Below are 23,958 nucleotides of genomic sequence, written 5' to 3' on the forward strand. Positions count from 1 at the left end.
GTGAAGAAACTCCATTTATTTTACATCATTTGAGTCCAATGTCCTCAAGAAACCTCAACCACCAGGTGAGCAGGCAACAGGTCCGCATATCTGTTTTCATGATATGTCACGCGCGCCCACACAACATACAGGAGCTCTAATGTTTCTAGATGAAGGCACATAAACCCATTGAAGGTCACAGTAAGGCAAATTCACAGCACTACGGGGAAAGTGTAGATATTTGCAAAGGAAAAGCTCAAAACGTTGACCAGTCTGCCACGTGACTGATGCGCCGTCTCGAACCATCCAGTCTTGCGTTGTCTGAAGGGTGTCGTGAGGTCGGCTGAGAATAGACAACGACTTCCTCTACGATGCTCATAAATGTCCATTTTCAATGTGACCTTCTTCTACGCAGACAGGTCGTGAGAGTCTAGCAGCACTAAAAGTCCTTTCCCGTTCCTTAATCCTTATTTTGTTCCTTGGGCTCGACCAGCCAACCTTTGGACAAGATTCTTGACAGACATTCTTAATCATCATTTGTCATTCCGGACGGATGAAATGGATAGTAAACGTGTTTCGTTCGCACAGACTTTGGCACCAAACAGTAAGCCATCATTCACCCACAGCAGCAGCAGCCGTACAAACTCTGAATGATGGTTTTGCGTCATTAAGAAACAGTAACACCATAATACAAATCATTTTGTCATCCCTTTCGTGGCTTCTCAAACCGATCCGTACACAGCAGCAGCATGTCTTTCATTCACCGACTGATTGGATTCGATTGGCCCACACGATCCACATGATAGTTTCACATCAATACCCTGTATCCAATCACATACATTCTTGTGCAGGACGACTCTGCCGTGCAGATGTGCAATCGCTTTTGCCATTCGGAGATCACTTTAGGAAACTTGTCCCTGAGTGTACATCGGAATAATACAGCTGTGTACCGCAAACCTCTCGCGTGTCCTCCTGTCGCCGTGAGCCTACGCGCGCGTTCGGCTTTCGGGTGACGGTTAAAGGGAGCTTCAGCCATTTCTGTGCCATTTGATGCGCTGAAGGAGAATATGACACAGCATTTGCCTCGCACTCACTCCCACAATAAAATGTAGACGCAGTTGAAACCACTCTAGGCTGACTGAGGAGAAAACACAATGAGCCACATTGTGTATATTGCCAAAAGTATTTGCTCATCTGCATTGACTTGCATGTAGTGATGGGTAAAGGAAGCTTCAAATCTGCTTCATGAATCAGTTGTATTTTTTTGGACTCCTCTAGATGGCACTCTCGGTTCAACATTGGGCTGAAAGAACAATGAATTGCCATTATTGAAACCCTTTATTTAAAGCAACAGTGCCATCTAGAGGACTCCTAAATACAGCAACTGGTTCACGAAGCAAATTGGAAGCTTCATTTTCCCATCACTATGCAGGACTCTGTTAAGGCTAGTCAAGTGCATCCAAACCAAATTCTCTCATCGATGACTTTATGTGCACAGTCATTTTGGAACATGAAGGTGTCATCCCCAAACGAACGATGAAAAAAAATCCTTTAAGCACGCTTGTAAACTTTGCGGAAAAGCCTACGAGATGAAGCTGTTAAAATGACTTAGTGAGGAACGTCATATTCAAGCCGATGGCTTCAAGTTCAAATGCAAGTCAAGGCAGGTGACCCAATACTTTTGTCTTGTTTGGGCCATCAGAGATATGATGGTTTCAAAATTCTGGAAATGTTCAAAGGTGAACACTTTGAATGGGAATGAACTGACAGAATGTGAAGTAAACTTTGCAAAACTGTACGTTTGTTGAAAACATAATCTAAATTAAAAAAAAAAACATCTGTCGAATAATCTTGGTTATAACAGCCAAATCTCAATTTGTAACTCACACTGCGTATTCCTCTGCTTCATCCACACAATTTACTCGCGGCCCATACTGACCGCAGCTATAACATGCACGGATAATCAGCAAAACAACCACACGTTGACCCCCAAAGTAACAAAATTGGAATTTTTTAATTCCCATGGAAAGTATCCGCCTTCGAATATGAACAAAATTCTTTTTTCTTGCACTTGATTGAAACGTACTTTTTCCAACTCTGGTCAAGTAAACAACAGTGACCTGCGTTTGTGTTTGCATGTGTTCCCTCAGCGATTGACTGAATGCATATGAAAGGCAAAAAAAAAACATTTTTCAGGACATCTACGGATGTCTGTCCCCCTGTGTTAAGTCAGCGCATACTCAAAGGTCCCTTTCTCCAGCCCTTCGATGCCGTCGGCCCAGTTGGAGGACGGCATGCTGCTGTAGGGGTCCAGCAGGATCCGGAAACACCTCACTATCAGCAGTCCCAGGAACACAAGCAGCATCCCCACAAAGGCAAATGCCGTCTTCTGTTCCAGAGTCAGAGAGTGCGCCATCATGTCGTTTCCGCTCATGGCAGCCAGGGAGTGGTTGTAGTGGACGCTGCACATTGTAAATCAACATCGAGGTGCCTCATCTCTCCTTTGACTGGGTCACTGCTTGCATGTTACCTAGACACAGATGATGTGATGGCTTCAGATTTGGGGCTCTCAATTAATTTAAACAACCTGGAACACTGCTAAGCCACTGACGAAGAAGGAAACAAAAAAAAAATAAAATAAAGATACGGCTCGGAGAAATGTTGAATTTGGATTATTTGCAAGAATTAACCGTGACTCACGAAGGGTGAAAGAATCTATAAATAGCTTCTTTTCGATAAACTTCGCTCTCCATTTTGGCACAATGTTGCAGAGATTGACATCAAGAAAACACCCATGAAGTCACGGCAAAGAAGCAATTTGGCGAAAACTCGCCCACATAGCGTCGGGCTGAGTTGGAACGCCGGTGTGTCGCAGTGCTTCGAGTTCCATCTTAAACACACGCTAAGCCATAAAAAGATCACATTGGTGTTAGTTCCTGCAAACAAAATGGCTTTGGACCTGTTGCATGGGAGCATACGTCGGCCAGACCGTGGAATTCCATTGCACCCAAGACGCTGAATGCACACATTTACGGCAAGTCCGTCGTTTGGCCGCAAATCTTTCCAAGCAGCAGGTGGCTCGAGAGAACGAGCCAGTGAATGAGATAGACGGTGGAATGAATTGACAGACACAGGAGAGGAAAGTAGGATGATGAAAGAGAGCGGGAGACTGTGCCAAAAGCAGGCGTCTTACCATCATCGTGGTGCCATTCACAGACCTGTTGATAGCGCATCTTCTGCAGAGGTCCTCCCTCTCAGACGCTGCACAAATACGTCCATGAAAGCTTCCACTATTAGCATGTTGAAGGCTAGTGTCTCCCCAAAACAAGAATCCCAAACAGGAAGGAGCCAGGAGGCGGCTGCTGAAGCTCAAGCCCTCCTGTGTCTCTTCTCAGGGATGCCGCTGCTGCTCATCCTCGTGCCTCCTGCTCATTATCATTCTGTTTCTCGATGTCTATCTCTCCCTATAGCAACGCGCACGCTTCTGCTGCATGGCAACCACTTGTTAGTCTCACTCAGCTGCCCTGCTGCCTCACTCATTCAAAACATTCCTCCCTCGGCAGCGCCAGGATGGCCGCAGCGGCAGATGAACAAGCCGTCTTCCGTCTCCTCCCTTTGCATCTTTGCAGACTGGGTGTGTTTGTGTGTCCCCCCCCCCCCCCCCCAAAGTGACTACAGCGAAATGAGAGCGGAAAGTCACGGTTTGGTCTGCAGGAGAAATGCCGCCTCTCACTGTGCCTGGCGAGTAAATACTGCAAAGGTATCACAAGAGCATCACTCATTAAGCCTCGTTTGTTTTGAACTGATGATATGGATCCTCTGAGACGCGATAAGGCGGATGAGCCTGCGATGAAGTCGAGTGGTTTCGCTGTTGAGAAGAAAAGGAGAGAAAACTCGCGGCTTATCTGGCCACAACATTCAGTATGGAAGCGGCCATCTGTAATGCAGTACAAGTTTATATCAGCTATGAGGCTTTTTTTTTTTTTTTGTCGTAGTGGTGCAGTGACTCAGATGTGAGGATTAGGAAGTTCACGTGGGAAATGGTCATTGTTGGGTGTGTAATAAATTAAAAGCGAGCTCCATTTTTCATTTTTGAAGTGGATACAAAAGAAAGGGAAGAATGCAAAAACGGGATGATTGCATTTCTCATTATAGTGGATACATGCATCCCGGATAGATTTCACAAAGTCATCGAGTACGATCATTGAGTCATTTGTTCATTTTACTTTGCGAGTGCGACGATCAGCAGTTCGGCCGCGAGAAGATGAGTATTGCTACTCCCAGTTGGAAATGTACTGTCAAACTAAATGTAAAACAAAGACAATTATACATTGTCATTGAAACGACCACATGGCCTTTAACATTGCCGCTAATATAGCGTATTTTCCAGACTATAAGCCGCTACTTTTTTTCTAGATTTTGAACCATGCGGCTAATACAAGAGTGTGGCTTTTCTGTGGATTTTTCTTTCACCAGTAGGGGCGCTCTACAGTTCAGAAAATACGCTAAATGTCGATTTTTTTTTTTTTTTTTTCCTCTCGGGTCTGTTATGTTTTAATGAGCAAAGTTGTTGCCGTGTTAAAAGGAACTGTTTTAACAATATGTTGATGTACCTTTATGTGCATTCACAGTTCAAAATTGTTCTGTACATGCAGTCAAGAACTTATTTTGAAACGGCAGCTTACAGCCTAGTGCGGATTGTATATCTTTTTTTTCCCCAAAAAAAGACTTGCTGCGGCTTATATACAGGTGTATTTGGTATAGGACGGAAATTACTGGAATATGTTTGCATCAGTACTAAAATGCCCCCCTCCCCAAAAAAAGATTCTGTAGTGACATAAGGGCTTGTTTTTGTGATGAGATTTTTGACAAATTGGCACGCTCCCTTTTGGAGCTCAACTTGTTTTTTCTGTCTGGTTTTAGCGTCTACATCACAGCAGGGAGGCAAGCGAGGTAATATTGCTCGAATTGTCAATTCAAGGTGACAATCGCCACCAAAATGAAAATGCACATGACTACTCTTGTCCACTTCAACCTGTGAAAGAATGAAAGCGCTCTGGACAAGAGTTTGGATTTATTGACATCAGACGTGAGCTCATGTGATCACCTCTACAAACTCCAAAAATAAAAACATACAGATCAATTCTCCACTTACACAGGCTGAAGCGGACAAGCCCGAGAATGCAAACACAAACCCTCACTGGTTATATTTAGCACATTTAGTTACGTTAATCTTTTGTTAAGTGTGAGGAAGCAGCCAGGCCCAGCTGGCCAAGTTCAAAAATCCGTTTAATTGGGGCAAAAAAGTGTGACATAATGTATTTCACTCTTTACATGTTTTTTAATCCTTTTCAATCATGTATGTTTATTTATTTATTTTCTTTTTTATAAAGGTCACTTTTATTGAGTGGTATTTTTCTCATTAAAAAATCATCACTAAAAAAATAAATAACATTTTTGGGAGGATGTTGGAAGGGATGAATTGCATTTCTATTCATTTTAATGGGGAAAGGTGATTTGAGATTTAATTTTTTTTTTAGTTTTGGGCATGGCCAAAGAATAAATTGAACTTGTATCTCAAGACACCACTGTGATTACGTGTATATTTTGATGACATTTGACCTAATTTTCCTTCCTATACTTTGCAAGGTTGATGGCTTTCATCATTGGAATTTATCGTTTAATAATGCATTTTAAAAACGGCAGGTGAAAAATAAGATTATGAGCTCTTTGCATAACTGGATCTAATGTTGATTTTGTTGTTTATCTTATGCAGTTCATTCACTTGTGTGACTGAAAACTAAACCTGTTGCATAAAGACTATCCTGTGTCCATCGGACACTAGGATAAAGATTATTATTAGACTTTTATCTCAGGGTCAGGGCACAGTTTACCTTTAATGTTAATGAACTTCGCATCGCCCCACTTTTACAGTGCCTTAATCTGCTCCTGAAAGTTCAAAGAAGTGGTAATGGCAATGTACAGTAAGTGACATTAGCAATTATTAATCGCCTTAGGTAACAGAGCTATATTGGAATATATGGTCATTTAGTTATCAAAGTTTAGCTGTGACCCAGTTTACAGTGAGGTAATAAGATGTCACTGTGAAGTATAAGAGCGTTATAAAATGATATTACAGCAAAATAAATACCGGTAGCATTTTTGACTGTCTGTTGTTCTAAAGTGAATTAGACTCCTCAGTTTTATGAATGCATATATTGCCATGTCACCAAAAGGTGCCTTTATTGACCTTTTGCTTACAGGTTAACACATGTGTTATGTTAAAGGTTAACTAACTTCTCTTCTCTGTCACAGGTCAACCTGAGACATGGTGATAAAATGAAGTTGTAGAAATCCATTCAGAGGAAGTGACTAAGGACAATGTGTTCCTAAATAAAAACTTTGTGGGAGATTATTTTGAATTGTGCAAGCTGCAGAGACCTTGACATGCATTCATGGATGTGTTACAATATGAGATTATATTCAGAAATGCTAGAACCATCTTGACTATATTGTGTTGCACTGGAGAGGGGAGCTCTCTAATCTCTCTGCACACTTGAGTACAATGACAATAAAGGGATTTCTGATTCTGATTCTGATTATCTAAACGTATCATGTCTGCAAAGGCTTACCAAAAGAGTTGAGGCTGTGCGGCAAAAGGGGAAACCATCTTTACATTTTCTTCATTAGATGTTTATGGTCCAGTGTACTATTCTTTTGTCTATATAGTATCATTTTATTTTATCCAAACATTTGTTGAGTTCTGACAAATCTTTTTATGTATTTTATTTTACCTGGTTAAGCAAAGGAACATAGGAACATGCAAACTTCACACAGGTAGGCCAGAGCCAGAATCGAACCCTGCACCTCTGCACTGTGAGGCCATCCTGCTGCCCCGAATTACCCATAGATGTCCATTTGTACAAAGTAGAAAAGTGTCAAAAGTTGACTATTACACGTTCACCAATGTTAGTACATTGACATACTTCTGTGTACTAAATTTGATGGATTAAAAAAAAACGATATATGTCCAGGTAAGGCGATTGAGAGCACATTCGCTTTTGCAATGGCAACCCGGCTGCACATGGTTGAGCAAAATAAATGGTCATATGCAGCTATTTATACAGTGTGGATACGATACACAAAACAGGAAATACAACATATAACATAAAAAATAATATTTATAATGATAATAATAAAAGTCACAAATAAACAGAAATAAGAATTTTTTTCATTTTAATTATTTCATTACTTTTAGTAGTTCAAATAAAAATGATTCAATATTTGTACCCTCATCACTTCTATTTCTTCGTCATACTCAAGAATTCCTCACACCGCCTGACAACAGTCCCAAAGACTCGCGATATCACAAAGTCTCGCGAGAGGTGAGTAGGTTAGCCTCGTCTCATTTGAAAGTGCGTCAAGCTATCTTGTGTTGTGCAAGGAAAAAAAATCTCCACGATCATGGAAGAGATAATTCCGTGTCTTAATGAAGAACCAAAGCTAGAGGAGCCTCCTGCATCGGTCAAATCGGAACCCAGCGAGCCTGGTGACGAGACACCGAATGGCATCAAGACGTGAGTGAAAGTCCGATCTATCGCGCTCTTCGCCGAATGTATGAAGCTAAGCTAAAATGGAGTCCCTGTGATGCTAACCATTGTTAGCTGACGCGGTCCGTTATGTGGTGATGCAGTCCATGTAATCTACTGTGTGTAACATTTAAGATTGATTTGTAAAATGAATTGGGAGATGAATCCTGACTGCAGTTTGTCTTTCAAAGTATACATAGATATATTTAATTTGGTTATAACGCAAGACATGGTAAATCAGGTCAACGGCCAATGTTAGCCAATGCCCATGTCGAATGGAGCGCTGGTTAAATCATTTGGTGCAATAATCAATCAGGAAATTAATTACTGCCGTTTAATTATGAAACGCTATAGAATCCACACCAATCCAAAATTTGATTTCATCACATTAAGTGATGTTTAGGTGGATTAAGGAAATGTTCCGTTTGGTTCAACGTACACCGGTCGAGGAAGAAACCCTGTGAAGGGAATACGGATTGATGGATCAACGACTCCAGGACAATCTGATCAATTAATAATGTACCATGTTGGTTGGTTGATGATTTGAAGCGGCCCCGGTCAGCCTCCACAGAAACAACACCAACCAACCACACGATGCTCGGTGCCAACGCGAAAGAGGTGGGCAGGAAACAAGAGACTCAATCCATTTATTATTTGTAAGTTTTTTTAATGGAGTAAAATAGGTATTTTACGAATATTAAACACAATCAAAGAAAATGTAAAGAAATAAACGTGTTTTATAAAGCGTCAAGTCTTTCTTACGCGAAAAAATTAAAAATCTCGCGCTCAAGCGTGACCTGCGATTCACGTTCTGTTTGGCCGTTTTCCACTGCTGGTCCCATTCCAGAAACCGCTGAAGTTCGGCATCTGTCCGTGGGGCTGGTATTTTATTCTACTTTACTTGCTTGAGTGCGAATCTGAAGGTTGCCGGTGAGTCAGATTTGAGCTCAACACACAAATCAAAAAATTGGCCAAGCGACGTCTCGTAATGCAAAAAACGTGCATGTTGAGGGCTCTCATAAATCAAGATACCAATTTATTCATTCAAAGCTTAAGCAGGTGAATTCAACTTCTTGTGTAGTACAGAAGCAGAGTAGCATCTCTCCAACAAGTTGTTGCCAGTGGGACTCAAACCATACTTCAAAAGCTAATTCACCCAATAAAATATTTACGCTAGTGTCTTTCAGGAGACCCCAGGATGCTTAAATAAACCAAGCAGATATGCCAAATCACCCTCATTTATTATCTTTCCAGGGATCCCGAGGACTCCAACGCCTCAAAAGAGAAATACGAAGGAAAAGAGAAGTCCTCCGGAAGCCGACGAGGAGGGCGCTACCATCCTTACAAAGACAAACATGGCGGCGAAAAAAAAGGTGGTCAAAGGAACCGGGTGTTCATCAGCAACATCCCGTATGACATGAAATGGCAGGCTATAAAAGATCTCATGCGTGATAAAGGTAAGTGCGTCTACGGTGGGGTTTGTGCCATTAACGTCTTTTTGCTCCTCAGCATTATAAAACTGTACTTTAGTTCAACCTTTTATGTTAGCAGATGGATGCTTATGTTTCTGCTAGTAGAAGAAGCGCCAACCTTTCTCTGGATGTACATTGTTCAAATAGCAGGAAAGTAGCCTTCTGTGCGATGGAGTTTAAATATTCTTTGGATTGTGTTATTGCAGAGTGGCGTGATGTGCTGAGAGAAAAGGTGGATATGACATTGTTATCACATGCTTTGTTAGCTAATCCCAAACGTGTCGTAGAACATGACTGTATGACTTTGTTGCATCTGTTGCAGAGTGAACCTTGACTACTCCGCGTATGAACCTTTTTTACTCTTTACGAAATACTTTTGAGAGGCCTGAAAGACTGTTTAAAACTCACTCGCTCCGAATGGAATCTGTTGACCACCTGATTTATAACGTTGAAGCCTTTTGAATTTCCCAGGTTGACTCTAGCTGTGTGTGTCTCTGGCCTCGGCCTTTGGGTGTCTCAGTCACTGCCCACAAAGGCATGTTGTTCTCTGGCGGGATGTTGGTCTGTTTTATCATTAACGGGACATCTCCAGCTTTAGCGGCATTACCAAGGCCGACGGCATCTTGATGACTTGGTGATTTACATTCCTTTGTGTTCTTTTTTTGGTATTTTTTCCTGTGTATGTCTCATGTAGTCGGTGAGGTTACATACGTGGAGCTCTTTAAGGATGCAGAAGGAAAGTCAAGGGTAAGTGATGTGGCCAACTTGCTGCACCGGGTTTTAAATGCCCTCAGCAGGCTCTCCTTAATCAAGTGCTTTTGAAGGTTCTGATCCTTTGGGTCTTACTAGAACTGGAGGTACTCTAGGTTGCTTCTAGAGCCTGATAGTTGGAACATGATTGACATTTACTTGAAAGGGAGATGTCCTGTTGAATTTTGGAAAGTAGCTTTATGAACTCCTCCTCCAATTTCTTTATTTTTTGCTTTTGTTGCCGTCATTTCAATTGGTGTTAAAGTTAGTTTGTTTGGGCTATTTTCCAAAGGGACATGTGGATTGTGTGATTTGTCTACTGACTGACCATTAAAATCTCCAAAAGTCTCACCAAAGGAATAAAACTCTTGCAAGATCATCAAGTGTTTTTTTTATATATTTGTATGTTGTTACTTTTAATGGGATAAATGGATAGAAAAGATGTATAGGTGTGCCGCTATTAAAAATATGATCCGAAATATTTTTTGATGCCTGCTTGAAATAAATACAACAATAGCTATTTAAAGTGGTATAATTAGATTATTATCTATATTAGTATATTTTATACAAAGTTTGACGAAGCAAGTTGATGAACAAAAATGTTTAAGTGCGTTGGCCTTCTTTAACTGCTTTTTGTCTTCTACTTTTGTTTTGCATGAATACAACCTGTACCTCTGATATCGTTTGGTTAGGGTTGTGGGTAAGAAAAATCTCCATTTTAATGAGTTTTTTTTAAACGCGCCATTTTGAGTTTTCTTGGTTTTTATACCGTCTCCTTGTGTCCCGCTTAAACAGTGTTGTGGACTTCAAAGATGAAGAGTTTGTGAGCAAGGCAATAGAAACGATGTACAAATATGAATTAAATGGAAGGCCTCTCAACATTAAAGAGGTAGGTACATGTTTTTTTTGGACCAATCAAGAGAGACTAGTACATTTGAGAGTTTGGAAGATGCTTCTTTTCATAGTAGGTCAATTTTTAAAACATACCCTCATGTAAGTAAAGCTTTAATCTGCTGCTCCTTCAAGGACCCTGATGGGGAACATGCCCGTCGTGTGCTGCAGCGCATGGGAGGCCCCCAAGGAAGCCGAGCGCACGACATGGGACCTGCTGGAATGAATATCCCGCCCTCCATCGCCAACAATCCCAACATTCCACCTGAAATCAAGCACGCACTGCAAAGCGGTCGACTGGGCTGCACCGTGTTTGTGGCCAATGTGAGGACATCCAAAATATTACTGTCACGTGCCTTTTTAATTTTTGCGTTGTCATAAGAATATAGGCGAGATTGGACAGCGACTCCGAATGATGTTTTTTGTTTTATGTTACAGCTTGATTTCAAGGTCAGCTGGAAGAAGCTGAAGGAAGTGTTCAACATGGCAGGTGTGGTAAAAAGGGCCGACGTGAAGGAGGACAAGGACGGCAGGAGCCGTGGGGTGGGAACCGTGATTTTTGAGCAACCGCTGGAGGCCGTGCAGGCCATTTGTATCCTTCACGTGTCGGCGGCAACTGTGGCAAAACTCAAATGAATGCATTTCCTTTTTCATGACACCTTGACTCTGAAAAAGCCATGTTCAATGGACAGATGCTGTTTGATCGCCAAATGCATGTTAAAATGGTGAGAGGCCTTCCTATTCATTTGGATGGAATTTGAGCAAACCTCGTGGACATGCAAATAGCGTACATTTGTTGTGTTTTCACAGGATGAGAAATCCCTTCCCCCTGATGATTATCGCCCTGTGGAAAAAATGACTCAATTACCACGTAAGTATGTTACTTGCTACCTGCTGGATTGTTGGTTTGAAAGAACACTTCAAAATCTTTTTAACTATGTTATTTTTATTTTTTTATGTCTTCAGGAGGTCTGTCTGGTATTGGCATGGGACTCGGACCAGGAGGGCAGCCTATTAATGCAAATAATTTGAGCAGCGGAGGCGGCATGGGCTCCTTGGGGCCAGGAGGTATTTTTGAAATATGCGAGGAACAATTCATGCAAAAGTCCATCCTGTCAGTTTCTCAAACAGTCCTCTCCCTACAATCCGACTACTTCGCTGCAGGCGGAGAACGACATTTTTCTTGTTACAGTAGACACATGCTATTATTTGTGAGTGACAGGGATTGTCCCCGACTGCCAAAATTCCAGAGAATAATTGACGGGCCTATAAAATGTGTTATAATGGCCTATATTACGACTCGCTCTTCGCTTTGACTTGAACGAACGAGTTACGAATCAACGCGAACGGGTTACTCATTGTATTTTTCCCGAAAGAAAAAGTCATAGTCCAACTAATAAAAAAACGATAAATTCAGGCCTTCAAAATAAAAGCACAGCTCGAGTATTTTACGCACTCAAAGATAACTTGGAGCAGAAAGGCGCTTTTCATTTAGACATGGGAGGTGCTTCCATGGGCTCCTTTGAACAAACCTGCCAGCTTGGAGCTTTTTACTTTCGGAGGCTTGGTGTATCTCTCGGGAAACATGTTAGCTTCTGAGGATTCGACATGATAATAAATCAGTGTTCCCCAAAGGTGGAAGTGTTGTCCCCTTTGGCAGGATGTGACTGAATTTGCCCTTTTCTTTAGGTTCGGATGCTCCCGGTTTTGGTGGAATGAACAGACTCGGAGGAGGTCAATAATTAATTTTGCCATCATTTGTCAACAAATACTTAATTTGGTCTGATTTGAAATTGTCATCTGGTGATGCTTCTGGCAGGAATGGCTGCAGGAGGCATGGACAACATGGCCAACCTGGTTAACTTTGGAGGACGAGACATGATGGCGATGGGCAGGATGAGCGGTGCTTGTTTGTTCTGTCACGGTGCTAAAACAAGAATCTGCGACGGCTTCCGTCAAAGTCTTTTTTTTTTTATTTTGTCTTTAAGATGTGTTCCGGTCAAGAATGGGTGGAATGGATCGGGATTTTGGCAACAGCGACATGTCAATGAATCGAGGATTTGGAGATTCGTTTGGAGGTATGGGTGAGTCCTTTTATTGTTGTGGTGTTTGTGCAAGGTGAGCTCACCACTCCTTGGACTGTCACTGTGTGCACGGCTTTGACATGCTGCGGTCGAACCCATCATGCCCCAAATTGCGTTCTCTCCATCAGGTGGAAGTTTTGGAGGAGGCATGGGCGTTGGTGGCATGGGGAGCATGGGGACTGGATTAGGTACACACTTGCCATATATTACCCAGGATCTCAGACGTTTCCTTCACATACAGATTAATAATCACCAAAATCAGACAGATGAAGCTTCCTCAAATTAACCGCTTACACAAGTAAACATTCAGTGGCTACAATATTAGGCATACCTGCACAATCTAGACTCAAAAATGATTTCCTCTGAATTAGCGCTGGTTTTCATTTGTTTTATTGTTGTCTGCAGTGTAGACCTACGCTAAATGATACTGCAAGTTGTTTCTATGAGAAATCTTAACTTCCGTGAGCGAGTATGCTATTGCATGAGATTGTGCTGGTGCTCCTGTTTGTTTTTGCAATATGAGGCTAGGTTCACACAGCAGGTCGGATTTCTGGTGAAATCATTTTAATAATTTTTTTTGTTGATGTAAGTGTTCACATTATATTATAAAGGCGCCCTCGGTCTGTCTGGGATGTGAACGTATGCGTCCTCAAAGTGACTCGCATGCGCAGAAGCAAATATGTGTGCAGCCGCATTGCAAAAAAATCCGATGCGTATCTGCTCGAGGCCCATGTCGGATTTGCAAAAGTCCGAATCAAACCGTTCAGACTGTCATAAAGAAAAATCAGCTGCAGATTGCATACGAGCAAAATCAGATGTTGGTCGCTTTTATCTGCAGTGTGAACCTAGCTTGAGTCATGATTGTCTTGGCTCCGACCTGAGGTTATTTTTGGTCACAAAAGCGTCAGATGATCAACATCACACGTAACCTCCATTGCGTCACATGATCAAAACCGAGTGAAAGCTGTCACGTTTTATGTACAGTGATAATTTGTAGACTTATTCATATCTGTCAGTAATTGATCATGCTTATTTTTCCAAGCAGGTCTGGGACAATGCTGGAGTCTTCATTACTGGTCTGAGGCCTTTGCTCTCATTTCTAAACTCTTTTGTCTGATTTTTTTTTTTTTTTTGCCCCAGGTGGTGGGATGGGCAGCATGGCGATGGACCGCATGGGCTCGGGCTTTGACCGAATGGGAATGTCAGGAATGGACATGAACCGCAGCTTTGGAGGTGGCGGCCCAAGTCACATGGGCATGTCTGACCGAAGCTATGGGCCCAAAGCTGGTTGTCAGATATTTGTGCGAAATGTAAGTTCCACGGATCCTCCATATTGCGGCTGAGGTGATAACCTTTGATACAGCGGAACATGGATTTTTCGGATTAAAAAAAAAAGTCAGGCTCCGTCGGTCCACTTCTGCTATGAGAAGACAAATTGTCTTGAGCTACTTCATCTCTTAGTTAAAACAATCAGTTTGTATTGTTTTATAGGAATTGTTCAACATCCAAGGCCTCATATCGGCTAGAAGGATGATCCAAAACTGAATTGTTCTAAAGTGGGGTTCTGCTGTAACTATTTGTCACCGTGTCATGCAGTCAGAAAAACTTGTTTGAAGTCTGTTCACTAAAAGTGTGTTGTACGTTATATGAACGACTAATGCAGTGTTTATTTCTACTTTGTAGCTCTCCTACGAACTTACATGGCAAAAGCTGAAAGAGAAGTTCAGTCCATGTGGTATGTTTTTTTTTTTTTTTTCCTCAACAGGAATCATTATTCATACAAGAGATTCTCCTCTAGCTTCTCATTGACGGTCTAGCAAACATAAAAAAAGAAATAGTGTGTGAAATGTTGCTTCTTCCTGTTGGCTGCAGGCCAGGTGATGTTTGCCGAGATCAAGATGGAGAACGGCAAGTCCAAGGGCTGCGGGACAGTTAGATTTGACTCTCCGGAGAGTGCCGAGAGAGCCTGCCGGATGATGAATGGAACAAGGATCAATGGCCGAGAGGTGGACGTCCGTATTGATCGTAACGCCTAGACTTTTTGTAAGGACCCGTTCACTCATTTCCACATTTTGAGCCTTCTTCACCAGTGAGCTCTTGTTTTGTTTTAAAAACACAATTACAGTCAGTCGTCTAACTTCACGTCCACCGGATTCATTTGTTTCTGTTAATATATACAACTTGGCTTCTTTTATCTTTTTGTTTTGTAATCCCTTTTTTTTAATTGTCTGGCAATTTGTTTGAACAAATAAACATTTTAATTTTTAAACCCGCTGGTTATAAAAGTCTGTTTAGTTCAAAGTCTTCAGTGTGCGTAACGTGAACCCAAAGTGTTGCTCGATTGCACACAGTTGCCTAACGCCGCCCTACCGTGGACTCTTTTAACTGTGGTGACATTCCACTCGGAACATTGAGGCTTACTTTCTGTTTCACCCTGTCAATTTTATATTCCCAGATCAGTATTTGTTCGTTTGGGAGGGCGGTGGGGTCCAGTTGATTACCCAAATTGCATCACAGGTTAGAGAAAAGTGCTGGTGGCCTTGTGAGCTCATTACCATTTAACTCTTATGAGCAAGTGGAAACTTTTTACTTAGTATTTATGGCTCTTTCGTCCTCAGAGGAAACAAGAACCAGCTCATAAAACGTGTGTGGTGTCTGCTTAAATACAAGAACTAAGCCAGTCAACATCATTCTTTATTTCTTCTTTGTGGATGGAGAGCTCACTCCGGTCGCAACATATTTTCCATTTCTGAGGTTTTAAAGAAGACATCTGGAGGAAGTTTCACTTTGTGGTAGTTAACCTGGTTGAACGTTTCCACCAACAACGTGATCTTTGGTACGTTGACATGTCACCCTCTTCCTGAGACGATACAAAGCGGACCATGATTCATGGCACAGCGGATTGAATTGGGAGGATGCATGAGTTGCAACACGCTTGGAATATTTTCTCAAGAGTCTTGGCAAACACGGCTTTGGTCTTGGAGAGGGTCATTTCTCAGTCGCGGCACAGTCTTAAAGGATTATTTCCTATAATCCCCAGCTCATATAGGATAGACAGAGTGGCAAAGAGGACGTAGCAAACCAGGGACACTATTCCCAATTTCCAGTCCAATTTCCACCCATTCACATGGACGGCCACGAAGAGGAAGACGATGGAAAGCAAGAGCGTTAAGGATATGAACACCAGCCCAGTGCTGTTGACCTCCACGGGGTTGTTGGTGTCCACAAATGCAGTCTTGATGAACCACGGCAAACCCAGACACAGCATGTCGAATACGTTGGAGCCCACAATGTTGGACATGGCCATGTCAGCTTTCCCTGAAACAAAATGTTGATGATGTACAACAAAACAACTGTACTCCTGATAACATTACAAAAAGTGACAAATGATGTGCGTCAGAAAAGTACCAGGACTGGCTGCACAAAAGATGTTAGCTTCCAAACCAACCCTGCAATAAATGAATGATGCCATGAGCCCAGACCCGCTGCTTTCTGTAAGGCGTAAAAAGGACTGTTGGAGATTGACTTTTAATAATCGCAAGCAAAAACTTTGATTGAATTACTGCACTTCTTGTTTTTAATCTTATTTCGCTGTCAAATGTATGATATTGAAGTAGTCTGCTGACATCTAGAGGTCAACAGTGGAATTACACCCCCCAAAAAAGGCAGCGCTAAATAGTTCGGAAATGTACAAAAATAATCCACAAAAAAGCAGAATTGCAAAGTTTGAACTCGGAACCCGCGATGGAGTCGGTTTACTGTACAGTGCCTTGACATAGGAGTTTAAATTGCTTGTATGGCAAATATTCTTTCCCCATCACCCCAGAAATGAAAATACTTTCTTTGTAGATATGCTTGATCATCGGGTTGACAAAGAAAGGGCAAACTTGTTCGCATTTTGGCTTTGAAATGCACGTTTAGCTTTTGTGAAACCACTTCTGAAACTTTTCGGACACTTTGTATCCCAGTTTGTCTTTTACCTTCTCTGGCCACCATCACGCTGGCTACAGTGTCAGGTATACTCGTTCCAGCTGCGAGCAGCGTTAGTCCCATGACTGTGTCAGGGATACCGAGTGTCTCACCTGTTTAAACATCACATGAAAAATAATAGTCGCATCATCTCCAATGTCTCAAAATTTCAAATCATAATGCAGCACTTCAAAATAAATGATCAAATATTAGAACTTTGCCTTTTTAAGCTGTTTTCGGATTCTACAAAATAAACTCGGAATGCTAATTCATCGTTAATGTTCTGACACAGGAGACTGAGTGTTTCTTTGCTCCATAATATTTACTTTTCAGTAATTAGTCAAATGAAAAAGAGGCATCAGTTAAGTGCATGAGACCTACATAGATTGTAGAAAGTATTATAAATACTGTAAAATATTTAATACCTTGAATCTTATCATGAGGTAGCATTAACAAAATACAAGTCATTGAAAAATGCAGATAAATTTCCAATTTTGAATGACATTATTAATGGCACTAAAGTCCATGAAATAACACTGCCTGGTCCCTGTCCCCACCAAGTTAAAAAAAACAAAAAACAATCTGCGCCTTTGAACACGGAATACATTTTAGATTTTTAGAAATCCAAATCATGAAATGGATACAAATATCGCAATCCATATTTTAACATTTGATGTCAAACTTTCGATCGGCAATATCATGCCTTTGTACGCATGTGATCCCACACTGTCTAGATCTGGACCCGCTTGGTCTCATGTTGAATCTTTACAAAACTCCTCCCATGATAGTCAATCTGACGTCTACGGAATAATAATCTCATTATATACTCCAGTCCAAGCAGCCCGTCACATGATGAAGTTGCCCCTCCCTCCCAGCTCGCTCGCCGTTGGAACTAAAGCCGTTCTGGGAGCCGTGCCCGTGGGGGAGCTCTACGTGTACACCCCCGTGTTCACATGACTGTTCCCTGAGGTGAGGCGGGCTATAATCCTACAGTGGCGGGGTCAGCACATGCTCCTCGGAGCTGGAGTCCCTCTCCCACACACACACACACACACACACACTCATCTGTCCAGGACCTCGGCATCTCAGGAATTAAGCAGCAGACCAACATGTGATTCTCCTCTGACATTTTTCTCCCAAGTCCCAAACACTCTGATCCATAATATACAGGAAAACGTGACTTTTTCCAACTTTAGCCTCACGAGGGAAGATAAAAGCTCTTACCGACAACAGTGACCATCCACACCAGGATGTATGTGAAACCTGAGATCCAGACTGCAGACATGAAGAAGGTGATGACGAAGCAATGCTTCCAGAACCGCCTTCTGCAGTCAGGGACGGTCAGGAAAAGCAGGACGATGATCGGTAGAGACAAAACCCAGAGGATCCTTTTCAAGTCGCTCTCGGGTACGGCGAACACACCTTTATGCTCTGTAGATGGAATTAAAAAAAAAAAAGTGAATTCAGGAATTTATATTATTCATGTTTGCTGAAAACATGCAAAGACTGAAAACTACTAAATCCTGACTTAAGGAGATAGAACGTTAAATCGTTGTCCAGATTTGAGTGGGTAGTGATGGGAAAATGAAGCATCAAATTTGCTTCATGAACCAGCTGTCGTATTTGTGAGTCTTCTAGATGGCACTGTTGCTTTAAATAAGGGGTTTAAAAATGGCAATTCATTGTTCTTTCAGCCCAATGTTGAACGCCGAGCGCCATCTAGAGGAGTCCAAAAATACTACAAGTGGTTCATGAAGCAGATTTGAAGCTTCATTTTCCCATCACTAGGGTGTGGTTAGAACTTGAATAGCAGAAGTTACTCGGCGCTGACATGCAGCTTGCTACAGGTGCCGACAAACCAAAAACACACTGGAGGGCCACTTAAGAGTGCCTCGTTGTCTGCCATGAGTGCGCGGAAGAGCTAGAGATTTACCACAATTCCTATAACAATCATGAGGTCATTTTGGTAATCGAACCCTTTTTTTAAATTTGTCACCCCTCGCCCCAAAATGAACGTCCGGAGGGTCGCCCACCTCTGATTTGAAAGACTCTGTGACTTTTCTGATCATACAGCCCATGAAGACTTTTCAAAATTCCTCTTCTGTGTTGTATCAAATTTAAAAAACTTTTTTTTTTCAGTCTACTTTTGTGTTTGAAAAAGATTGTATATTGTTGAGAGAAACTGGTTTTGGTTCCATTTGAATTGGACCATACCTTCTTGCTTCTTGCAGGCTTTTCTTTTACAGCCTCTTTGAAGTTTTTAATGCGTCTTGAATTTGAAGAGCCTTTATCAGGCTGAAACCGTTCTCGTATCTCCACACAGGATTTGTTGAGCTCAGCCACAGTGAGATCTCGGGCACAAAGTCGCTTCACATCTGATCGTGAAACTTTAATAATAGTTACGATTGTGTAACATCTTACCATCAGGAATTTCATTGAGGCCATGCAAGCTGAGGGAGAGATGAGAATATCCCGAGTCATCCTGGAAGATCCCGCTGTCTGTCCTGGAGCGGCTGTGGACTCGCAAGCTTGTATCGTCGTTCCAAAGGCCCATCAGAGGTCGCGTTTCGCTCTTCTCCCCAGAACCTTTGCCCAGACAGGTGCAGCAAGGACTGATCTTCCTCAGGACAAACTCGCTGATGCGAAGGTCAAAGCACAGGACGACGATGTAGACGCCGTAGACCAGTAGGAGACAGGCAGCGTCATACCTGAAAAGTAAGACGTTGGCGTGATAACGGCCATGGCGGAGTTCTGCTCTTAAAGTTAAAGGTCGCATATTTGACATGTCTTTGTTCTGTAGACCAAAAACAAGTTAAGTCTGAATCTACAGCACTTCATCTTTTGCACCCAGGTGGTTTACAAAGCTCCTCAGAATATTTCTAAATGAAATTTTTAAATTCTGGATTTTTTTTATTCACACTGCCGAATATAAAAGTATTGCTTTGGCACCATTTGGTGGCCTTTTGGTGTTAAGGAACGAAAGTATGTGGAAGTGAGGAGGGAGCGTCATTTTGGCAAGCCATAGCCTTGTCTAATAAAAAAAAAGTAGTGCTTGTGGCTCCTATAGGTAGTGAATGGAAAATGAAGCTTCAAATTTGCTTCGTGAACCAGCTGCTGCATTTTTGAGTCCTCTAGATGGCACTGTTGCTTTAAATAAAAAGTTTAAAAATGGCAATTTCAGCCCAATGTTGAACAAAGAGTGCCATCTACAGGAGTCCAAAAATACTACAACTGCTTCATGAAGCAGATTTGAAGCTTCATTTACACATCACTACTATTAGGTGATTAAAAACCTTCTTCAGTGGGCACCAATGACTCGCAGAATCAAGAATCAACTCCTCATAATTGTCAGAATTCATCATGATTGACAAATTGATTCTAGGTTTATTGTGGTGCTTTTTTTCTTAGAGCTGATCCAGTTGGGGGAAAATTAAATGTAACATGTTCAAATATCGCTTTTAAATTTCGTTAGATATTTGTTGTGATCAGGAAGGATCTGATTGCGTTGGCCTAAATCCTATCACTTATTGACCTCACATGTTTAAACCTTGGCAGGGTCAAGACCCTCCAAATCCTCTTGTTTATGACTTGGAGTTCAAATCTTATCATATCGAAATCTTAACTCATATCTTGATCGTAGAAGAACAAACGATCCGCATGAAATCTTTCCATATAATGACAAGATAAAAGAGGATACTGTGCTATCAACTGTCATAAAAGTATAAAGCGTCTGTGATGTATTTTCGGAGCTGTTTTTTTTTTCTTGCTGTCACGAGACACAATTGACAGCTGGCTTGTTTTATAAGCGCCTCAAAATCACATTCTCCTATTGTCATCATGCTCACCAGTACACCTTGTTATCTGAAATGATAGCAATAACAGCGGCCACACTGATGCCGTACGCCAAGCAGTCCCTGAACAACGGCCAGCAGGTGAGACGTCCAGCCTGGAAGAGGAAACAAAAACCGCATTTACAACGTGAGTAAAGATCGTAATTTTACAATCGTCACTTAAGTGGGTCAATGTGTGGATGGACTTCAAGATGTGTACCATCGGGGCCAAAAGTCCACATGCAGCGCAGATGCCCAAAAGGTTGTAGACAGCTGAGCCCACGATGGTGCTGACCCCGATGTCGCCCTTGGTCGCAAAAACACCTGAGACACCGCAAAAAAAAAAAAAATCACCATTGTTAATTCTTATTGTTGTGTGTGTGTGTGTGTGTGTGGGGGCGTGTGTTTACCCAGAAAGGATGTCACCAGCTCAGGTGCAGAACTTCCAGCGGCCATGAATGTAGCACCAGCGACATCTTGAGACAGTCCCAGACCTGAGCCACCACATAGAAAGAGAACAAAGTATATCCTTGCACAAAATCACTCTTTCACTGACTTCTGTGATACTAAAAAAAAATCTATAAGGTTAGAAACTTGGCACCGACCATGTCGTTAGTTATGGTATGCGTATACACCTCACACACGAGATAAATTCCCCACACAGAGTATTCGATACAACTTACGCTCACTTATGACTTCTAAGGACGGGAGGAAGTAATCATCACAGACGATAGCGACGGCCAAGAGCATGTAGAAAATGAGCATGAAATAAATGACCAGGCCTCCATCTTTCCTCTCCTGCACGGTGAAGAAGCCATCCGGGAATTCGGATGACTGTGGTGCGATACACTCGGTCTCGTTCTCTGAAACGGGGATGAAAATAAAATAAAAATGCATGTTAGGTAAGCTAAAGACTCCAAACTCATTTTTGTCACATTGTGGTTTTGATTTTGCTTCATAGGACCAATATGACTGTGAACCCAAATTACTGCACGATTGCCTCGCATATCATATACGTGTACACCCAAATTGATGAATGACTAGTTTTGAAATCACCTGCATATGTTTTTGTAAGATGCACTGACGGGTGGATTTTGCTGCTTAATAATTTTAGGGGGGTTGACTTCCCCTTTAATGTAAGCAAAACTTTTAAGATTTAAAGCGACAGCAGACGCCCACTGAACAGTTCAATAGAGTGGCAAATAAGTGTCGGCTACGTGAAATGTACTTTGAGCAGCAAGCCGACAAAGAATGATGACAGCATCCATTTATCATTTTAATCAAATCGGTTCGGATAATGGATGGCTGCATTTTTCATGCATTGGATTTATTTATTTATTTTTGACACATTGACGGACTGGTGATTACAGACAGCAGCGATTACATTTTGTTTCGGTTTAGAAAATGACGGACTGGTGGATGACAGGGATGTTGACGGATGATAAATGACGGACAGGCAAAATTTTGAAAAATGCCCATCATTGTCATTTACTTTAATTCTTGGAGAACATTTGTTTTTAATCCGCGTGTCAACTGTATTTGTTTTACATTAAGTGATCCTTTTGTCTACCACTAGAGGGAGCCCAAACACATTGTGAGAATCACTGGGGCCATTCAAAACGTGTCTGACTGAACTGAGCTGCTTTAAAATGTTCTTATTGCTGAGGCTCATAAATTTCAAACTTGCCAACGCATTCTAAGCTAAGTCATTGTTTGAAGTCTTTAATTGCAATTCCCCGCCCTTCCACGCCATTGAGACATTGGCAGCCGTGAAGCAAAACACTGTCACAGCTGCTGCAGCCGCAATCGATTTCGAAGATTTGAAGCGCAAAATGAGGCGAAACATTTCGAATGAAGCGTTTAATAGTTTAGACAGGAGCAAGTGTCGCTAACGGAATTACACTGTTGAGGACTGAAGTACAAATACTTTGAGGCTTCACTAGATTTTCTCGGCTATGTGGATCGAGCGCTATGTCACTTCATGAAAAAGGTTCTGTGAGTGAAGATTTAGTTTTTTCCCATAGTGCCGAGTTATGGAAATAATTCTTTGAAATACACTAATCCAGTGCTTCTCAAACTTTTCGCCTTGCGTGCCACTTAAAAAAAATACTCACTAAAAAAAAAATACTAAATGCTCTCATTCAACATTAAAATACACTCAATTTGTATTCAATGAGTACGCAAGTAAGTGTTCAACAAAAATGGGAAAGATTTTATTCCTGAAATTAATAGTGTAAGGCATTGCAAAATGTAAAGTTTGAACTTCAAGATTGTGTTGAACTATTACAAAATGTCATTACTTTATGAAAAAGTATGAATAATGTTTTTTCTAATTGAATGATGTTTTACATGCAGTAACTTGTTAAAAGTGTGAGAACCGCCGCACTCATTCATAGTAAAAATCAAATGTTACTTTTGTACTTTTTAAATTTTACAGATTTTTTTTTTTCATAGAAAAAAAATGACCGGCCCCTTTCTTCACATGTTTGTACTTCTTCTTACAGTAAGTCCAGACTGTGAGTACTTCTACAATTTTTCTCAAATGATTCAAAGTGTAAATGTGATTTTACTCACCAAGTGCACGGCGCACCCTTCTCGTGTGACTCCAGTCAGATGTATTGGCTGTGAATGATACAAGATGAACGGTGCAATACAAGAACAGAACAAACCCCAAAAAGTAAGGAATAAAATCTTTTCTCTTCTTGCTCTGACGAGCCGCAACTTTAATCGGAGCCATTTGAGTTAAAAAAAAAAAAAAGAAGAGTCCAAGAAGTCACATAGGTTCATGAAGTGTGCTGCATAAGCACGACAATACTACAAGCTGAGAGGCCAAAAGAAAGAAAGAGAGTGTTTGATGCGGAAAGCATCTTTTGAGGTCTACTATGTTACTAAGAGGAAGGGGGGGGGGCGGGGGTCACGAGTTGTGAGTCATTCCAGTTGAGCAGATTGCAGCCGATGGGGTTGGGGGTGTGTGCAATCAGGATCAAGTGTACAAAATGTGATTACAATCAAAACATTTGTACAAGGGACGCACATTTTCTAATAGGTAGAACAACAATGCAACACGTAAGTTATTTAGTTGGACTTCATGATTTTGAAAAATAATCAAATTGAGATTCCCCCCCCAAGTTATTGCGCGTGCGATTTAAAATTCAATTCCTTTTTTTTCTCAACGTCCTCGTCTCATTTATTTATTTTTTTTAAACAAATACAAGCAACAAACGAATCTGTATTACAATAAACAATATCAGATTTATTGAACATAAATGTTTTGGTCTTATAGGTTAGGCTTACGCAACTTGCGAGCCAAAATTTGAGATGAAAACAAAGTTGAAGTCAACTCAATTCGCAATAAGCAGAAGTATCGCAGATAATAATCTTCAAAAAAGAGCCT

The 23,958-nt window shown here is 41.5% G+C and overlaps 3 protein-coding genes and 2 long non-coding RNA genes across 6 annotated transcripts in view; 3 read left to right on the top strand and 2 right to left on the bottom strand.

Annotated features, from left to right (window-relative positions):
- The window catches only part of LOC148337581 (uncharacterized), a 28,154-nt gene extending 25,618 nt beyond the window's left edge, over positions 1 to 2,536 (top strand). Inside the window, exon 3 of the long non-coding RNA XR_015843235.1 lies at positions 2,240 to 2,536. This is a non-coding gene — a long non-coding RNA (uncharacterized LOC148337581). The remainder of the gene's footprint in view (positions 1 to 2,239) is intronic.
- On the bottom strand, positions 2 to 3,623 carry ctxn2 (cortexin 2). 2 transcript variants are annotated; one of them, XM_088296752.1, is made up of 2 exons: positions 2,939 to 3,166; positions 2 to 2,509 (listed from the first exon to the last, which is right to left on the bottom strand). In XM_088296752.1, exon 2 carries the CDS (start codon positions 2,447 to 2,449, stop codon positions 2,204 to 2,206), a length of 246 nt encoding a protein of 81 aa, XP_088152878.1. In that variant the 5' UTR covers positions 2,450 to 2,509; positions 2,939 to 3,166; the 3' UTR covers positions 2 to 2,203. The 2 variants fall into 2 exon arrangements, with proteins under 2 accessions (XP_088152878.1, XP_088152877.1); XM_088296751.1 differs by lacking the exon at positions 2,939 to 3,166 and adding an exon at positions 3,173 to 3,623 and having other exon boundaries at positions 4 to 2,509.
- Positions 3,624 to 7,344: 3,721 nt separating this feature from the next.
- myef2 (myelin expression factor 2) lies at positions 7,345 to 15,034 on the top strand. Its single transcript, XM_088296756.1, has 17 exons — positions 7,345 to 7,556; positions 8,823 to 9,025; positions 9,735 to 9,787; positions 10,483 to 10,490; positions 10,586 to 10,679; positions 10,817 to 11,005; positions 11,120 to 11,273; positions 11,357 to 11,406; positions 11,492 to 11,552; positions 11,648 to 11,749; positions 12,371 to 12,415; positions 12,501 to 12,584; positions 12,670 to 12,765; positions 12,894 to 12,953; positions 13,906 to 14,075; positions 14,449 to 14,500; positions 14,638 to 15,034. The coding sequence occupies exons 1-17, from the start codon at positions 7,444 to 7,446 to the stop codon at positions 14,799 to 14,801; spliced, it is 1,698 nt and encodes a 565-aa protein (XP_088152882.1). The 5' UTR covers positions 7,345 to 7,443; the 3' UTR covers positions 14,802 to 15,034.
- A 412-nt stretch (positions 15,035 to 15,446) lies between these two features.
- Positions 15,447 to 23,423, bottom strand: slc24a5 (solute carrier family 24 member 5). Its single transcript, XM_088296750.1, has 9 exons — positions 23,139 to 23,423; positions 21,248 to 21,427; positions 20,975 to 21,058; positions 20,785 to 20,888; positions 20,580 to 20,680; positions 19,156 to 19,442; positions 17,959 to 18,165; positions 16,746 to 16,847; positions 15,447 to 16,083 (listed from the first exon to the last, which is right to left on the bottom strand). Exons 1-9 carry the CDS (start codon positions 23,299 to 23,301, stop codon positions 15,761 to 15,763), a joined length of 1,551 nt encoding a protein of 516 aa, XP_088152876.1. The 5' UTR covers positions 23,302 to 23,423; the 3' UTR covers positions 15,447 to 15,760.
- LOC148337587 (uncharacterized) lies at positions 17,567 to 21,404 on the top strand. The gene is made up of 3 exons (XR_015843237.1): positions 17,567 to 18,141; positions 19,162 to 19,449; positions 20,608 to 21,404. It is a non-coding gene; the product is annotated as an uncharacterized LOC148337587 (long non-coding RNA).
- Positions 23,424 to 23,958: the final 535 nt, after the last annotated feature.

Source organism: Idiotropiscis lumnitzeri, chromosome 5, assembly GCF_059441095.1.
Source record: "Idiotropiscis lumnitzeri isolate Australia: NSW breed Sydney's pygmy pipehorse chromosome 5, RoL_Ilum_1.0, whole genome shotgun sequence".
Taxonomy (NCBI): domain Eukaryota; kingdom Metazoa; phylum Chordata; class Actinopteri; order Syngnathiformes; family Syngnathidae; genus Idiotropiscis; species Idiotropiscis lumnitzeri.